The sequence below is a fragment of the Triticum aestivum genome, chromosome 7B (genome assembly GCF_018294505.1).
Source record: "Triticum aestivum cultivar Chinese Spring chromosome 7B, IWGSC CS RefSeq v2.1, whole genome shotgun sequence".
Lineage (NCBI taxonomy): Eukaryota > Viridiplantae > Streptophyta > Magnoliopsida > Poales > Poaceae > Triticum > Triticum aestivum.
The window spans coordinates 382,068,012-382,073,847 of NC_057813.1; the positions used below are offsets into that span (position 1 = coordinate 382,068,012).

General features: G+C 49.0%; 1 protein-coding gene across 1 annotated transcript; it reads left to right on the forward strand.

The window, feature by feature from the left end:
- Nucleotides 1-381: 381 nt before the first annotated feature.
- LOC123160784 (phospholipase A1-Ibeta2, chloroplastic) lies at nt 382-2,591 on the forward strand. Its single transcript, XM_044578618.1, has one exon. It carries the CDS (start codon nt 478-480, stop codon nt 1,966-1,968), a length of 1,491 nt encoding a protein of 496 aa, XP_044434553.1. The 5' UTR covers nt 382-477; the 3' UTR covers nt 1,969-2,591.
- Nucleotides 2,592-5,836: the final 3,245 nt, after the last annotated feature.

The window sequence follows — 5,836 nt, forward strand, 5'->3', positions numbered from 1 at the left end:
CCTTTGAAGGTGTTCGAGGTGAGCCACCACATTAGATCGGCTGACTCGAAAACTAGAGCTGGGCCTAAATGGCTACTTTAACTCCTTCATCTCGCAAAGAATTTGATACTCGGACGATTCATGTTAAATGCAATACAATCTTACTGAAATATATTGTGACCGGTTTGGCAGATCATCTATTATTTAATAAAAGTTATAAAGATCAAATTAGTTGCATGTTTGAAATTATGTCAAAATCTAAGACGTATTGTTGTTCGAATCAGGACTGATAATGACTTGATGATGTGAGCGATCCTGATCATCGTAATAAACGAAGTTTCCGCGTTGACGCCAACATCGCCGGCGCCGCTATAAAAAGGCACTCGTGAGCTCATCGCTTCCGATCGCCTCTTCTTCCTCCTGGCTTCCGTATCTTGGACGTACGTACCCGACTTACTGTATGCCGCTCCGCTGGCCTCGACACCATTTTTGCCTTGCATGACCTCCGCAGCAGCGCCGCCAACATCGCTGCACCGCCCGGCGGTGAGCGCCACACACGCAGCCAGAGCGTCCGTCGCGGCGTCGAGCAACAGGGTGCACCTTGGTAACCTCGAGCACCTCTTCCGAAGCCGCGGTGCCGTCGAGAGCAGTGGGACCGCCGCGGCGCCTGTGCAGCCGGCACGGAGGAGGCAGCAGGCGCCGCTGCTGCGGCTACCGTCCTTCTTCAAGGGGGCCAAGGGCGACTTCGCCGTGGCCAAGGAGGAGCAGGTGGACTTGTCGCCGCGCCTGTTCCAGCCGGTGCCGCCCGACGGGCCGTCACCGCGTGGGGACATCGCGGCGTCGTGGCGGCGGCTGCACGGCGAGGACGGCTGGCGCGGCCTGCTTGACCCGCTGCACCCGGACCTCCGCCGCGAGATCGTCCGCTACGGGGAGTTCGTCGACGCCGCGTACGGCGCGTTCCTTTCCCAGCCCGACGCCACGCCGGGCGACATCGCTGCCCCCGTGCACGTCCCGCTCCAGGACGCGGCCTACCGCGTCACGGCGCCACTGTTCGCGACCTCCTCCGTGAGCTTCCCGCCCTGGCTCGCGCTTGCCGCGCCGTGCGCCGCGCAGCGCACGAGCCTCGTCGGGTACGTGGCCGTGTGCGACAGCCCCGCCGAGGTCCGACGTATGGGCCGGCGCGACATAGTCATCGCGCTCCGTGGCACCTGCACGGTCCTTGAGTGGGCCGAGAACTTCCGCGCCGGCCTCGTCCCGGCCACCGAAGCGGTCGACGCCGCAGCTTCGCCGGTCTCCGCCTCCGACGCAAAGGTGGAGTGCGGGTTCCGGAACCTTTACAAGACAGCCGGCGACGGTTCGCCGAGCTTGTCAGAAATGGTCGTCACCGAAGTACGCAGACTACTCAAAAAGTATGAGGGAGAGGAGGTGAGCATCACGGTGACGGGTCACAGCCTGGGGGCGGCGCTGGCGGTGCTGATCGCCGACGAGCTCGCGGGCCCCGGCGATGCGCCGAAGCCAGTGACGGTGTTTTCGTTCGGCGGGCCGAGGGCGGGGAACCGCGCGTTCGCGGAGCGCGTGGAGGCCCGGGGCGCGCGCGTGCTCCGCGTGGTGAACGCGAACGACGTCGTGCCGCACCTCCCGCCGCGCCCCGGCGGCCGGTGGTACGCTGACGTCGGCCGCGAGCTCCGCCTTGACAGCCGCGCGTCCCCGTACCTCCGCCCCGATGCCGACGCAGCCTGCTGCCACGACCTGGAGGCGTACATCCACCTCGTCGACGGCTTCCTCAGCTCGCACTGCCCCTTCCGCGCCAACGCCAAGCGCAGCATTCTGCGGCTGCTCAAGAACCAGGGTGGCAACGTCAAGCAGCTCTACATCAGCAAGGCCATGGACATGCGCGTCCGGCTCGACGCCGGTGGCGCCGTTGACATGCCTGGCTCGCCGCTCAGCCGTCTCGGTGCGCCGAGCAACGTGCTTAAGTGCGTGCACTGAGGATGACGACGACGACGACGACGGACCGGCGGGAAATGTCGGCGGCACCGTGTTTGGTCTCTTGTTCAGGGGAAAGTATCCGGTGCACCGGCGCTTGTGGTGCTACCGGTGCACCGGACGCCCATAGCGCATTTAAAAATGTTCAAAAAAATCAGGAAAAAATTAGCACATTCATACAACATTGGTTCATGTTGTTGCAAAATTTCAACTTCAAATTTGAAACATTGCTCGAGGTATAAAAATCACAAAATTGGCACTGAATAGTACACAAGATAAGTTGGGCTTTAGATTTGGCCCATTAACACATTGATGCCAAATTTGTTATTTTTGTATCTCATGCAATATTTAGAATTTTGATATGAATTTTTGCGACAACATAGGCCAATATTTTGCCAACGTGCTACATATTTTCTGATTTTTTAAAACATTTTTAGATGTGCTACGACATCCGGTGCACCGGTAGCACCACAAGCACCGGCGCACCAGATACTTTCCCCTTGTTCAGGGCGGGTAAAAGCAGCTGACTTTTGATATTCTTTTAGAATATATAGCCGGTCCTCAAGTTTTACCAAGTAAAGATGATGATGATGTGTTGCTTTGATCAGCAGACACAGAATTGGTGTGCACATCAAAGTCACAAGAAGACTTGTACAGCTCAAGATTTGTTGATTTATTGGTATTTATGTACAAAAACAGTGGTGGTGTCTTGTCTTACGTGTGAAAGGGCGATCCATCGGAGATCCCGCTGTCAGCGAATCTGCTAATGGATAATACTACCTCCAGATACATTCATCTCAGCGTCGAGTAATTTTGGACAGAGATAGTATGTTTATTTAAACCTGTCAATACAGATTTTTGTGATAAAACATTGATACTTGTCCTATATGATTTCATATTTGTGTGATAATTGTGTAAGAAATTGTCGGTTCCACTATTTGTATGATACCTCAAATCTCATTTGCATTTTGTGAGCAACTAGCATTGTAGTCCTTGAAAACACAAGGGCATCATCGTATGCAAACATTTTAATGTGTCGAAAGTATACAATATTGATTCCAGACTTATGAAACCCACCCCTCCCCCAGGTCATTAGCCTCTCCATTGCAAAACATTCCTATAGGTATTCGTCGACCAATGATCATGTTAGTGCCTAATCATTCATCAGCCAAATTTGTTGTATGCCACCCCTGAGAGATTTTGTATGTTGGCAATATTTCTCATTCCCTAAGAGCAAAAGAAGGTAAGAGGCATTTTCTCATAGTCTATTTTTTAAGTCCCTAGACATGTCTTATAACTAGCATGTGTACTTAGAATAAATTTTGTGACAGACTCATAAGTGCAACTAGTGTGTTGATTTAAAAGTTGTGATATTGCTCCCTCCGTCCTAAAATAAATGTCTCAACTTTGTACTAACTCTGGTACAAAGTTGTACCAAGGTTGGGACACCTATTTTGGGACAGAGGGAGTATCTAGCCACAACTACAACGATATAGGACGCCGATAACTGCCACATGTGTGGTGTATACGACGACATGCGCCCACACACCGTGTGTGGTGTGAGCACGAGGCAGCCCACACGGGCTGTGTGTGGGCGGACATTAGAATTGACCACACGTGTGGGCGCGGCTACTTCGTGCCACACGCCAACAAGTACTACTCATCTTCACCCCGCGCGTGTGGCACGAAGCAAAAATGCTCACACGTTCTGGCGCAACTACGTTAGGTACACCGCGGGATGACGATTTAGTTGCCATCATGGTTGGCAGATGTAGTTATCCGGGATGGCAAGTATAGTTGTAAAAGCATGACACCTCTATCTGTTTTGGTTAACTACAGTTGCCATGTCTAATTTATGGTAGTTGCCGCATGTAATCAAACCGTAGTTGCCGTGTGTGATTAACTACTTGCCACATATGGTCAAACAGTAGTTGTCATGTGTGTTTACGTAGTTGCCACATGTGGTCCAACTATAGTTGCTGTGTGTGATTAACTACTTGCCACATATGGTCAAACAATAGTTGGCATGTGTGTTTACCTAGTTGCCATCTGTAGTCCAACCATAGTTGCCATGTGTGTTTATCTGGTTGCCACGTACGCGCAACTACAGTTGCCGTTTAGCAAAAAATCACAGTTGCCATGTGTGTTTACCTAGTTGCCACGTTCGTCTAACTGCAGTTGCCATCTACAACGTAGGAGTGTGGTGTGGGCGAAAAGTAGTTCGCTCACAAGCGCATGAGCTAGATGGCTGGCTGTGTGGGCAGAAACTAGTTCGCCCACACAGCGCAGCTGGCAAACAACGTGGTGCGAGCATGTGGGCAAACTCTCCAACGCCCACACACCAGCCCCGTCCTACGTGGCACACAAAATCAACCTTTTCGTGCCAAGATTCGTGCAAAAGGCACTGGACGACGATCGAGGCGTGTGGACGAGTTGGGTAACGCCCACACGTGTGGGCGTTAGTGTTTTCGAAGATATATATTCCCCAGCAAAAAAAAGGAAGATATATTTGTTATGATCTCCTTAGATACAATCATGAAGATTTAACGGATAATTGTTTATGTACAATTATGCATATGAGATTTGTTTATGTACATTTATATGTGGTCTAAGAGACATGATCCGTTTAGGTACACTAATGTTGATCTAGTGGGTTATGACATATTTAAACACAATATGAAGATCTCAAAGTATGTGATCAACTCTGGGTTCATGTTATATTTGCTCGTACTTATGCGGGTAGCAATGGTGGTTCATACTCTAGTGTTTAATGTGGAGGGTCATCAATAAGATTGCCATGATGGGTTTCCTTCAAAATAGAATGCGATCAATATAGGTACTATGTTATGGATTTGACAGGTACTCATATCCATATTAATTGTCACTGCTTTAGTATAATTTTGTACAAAAGCAGCGACAATTAACATGCATCGGAGTGAATACTTGACTATAGTCTTGAACGTTAGGCTCTTCTCAATGCTTCACCTTGTACAGGTACTGAGCCTTCCATGTAGGCAAAAAAATTATGATGTGGCAAGTTATCTAAGAGAAGAGAGATGGGTGTGGTGACCCAGGAAGAAACAATGCTAAGCGCGTGAACCTAGGCAAAACATTTAAATGAGGGAAGCCCATCAATACACAAAGAGTTTTAGTTGCTAAATCATTAAATGAAGCAAGTTTAGCTAACATAAGTTAAGAGGATGCTTGGATACATTTTAATCTCATGACTAAAAATAGTGGAACTAAAACTTGCTAGCCTCACCCATGCTTGGATCCAAATACTAAAGAGACTAAAATCAAGTTAATGAGCATTTATTATCCTCCAAACCCTCTAATCCAAAACTCGCATGTGCTAAAGAAGAGGAGTTAAATGGGGAGAGAGAGGACTAATCCACATTTTAGTAGGGGTATCCCTGACTAAAATTTTTTAGTATCAAGACTAGTTTTAGCCCATCTTTAGTCAGTGCTGCTTGGAACTTTAGCCTCTTAAAAAGACTATTTTTAGTCAGACTAAAATAAGTCCCTTGAATCCAAGCACCCTCTAAGCACATATGCATTAGGGAGTATAGTTGCTAAGCTATTTAATATGCTTAGCACCTCATCTAAGCACCGATGCATTGACTACAGGACCCCACCTAATTACAAAATAGGGTAATTACAAAATCAAGAGAGAGATTAAGTATGCTTGACTACAGGACCCCACCTAATTAGCCGGCTCCAATGAGAGACCAGACTGCTGTCGTCATGCATGCAGTCATGCAAAGTACGTAAGTTCACTGACGACTAATCGTATATTAATTCTGGTATGAAACATTCCGTGTTTTCGCAAATGTTGTTTAGCAAGTTTGACAGGGAAGTAGTAGCTGTTGTG

Excerpts from the sequence above, each read along its gene's own strand:
- LOC123160784 (XM_044578618.1), top strand. The coding sequence starts at position 478 with ATGACCTCCGCAGCAGCGCCGCCAACATCGCTGCACCGCCCGGCGGTG.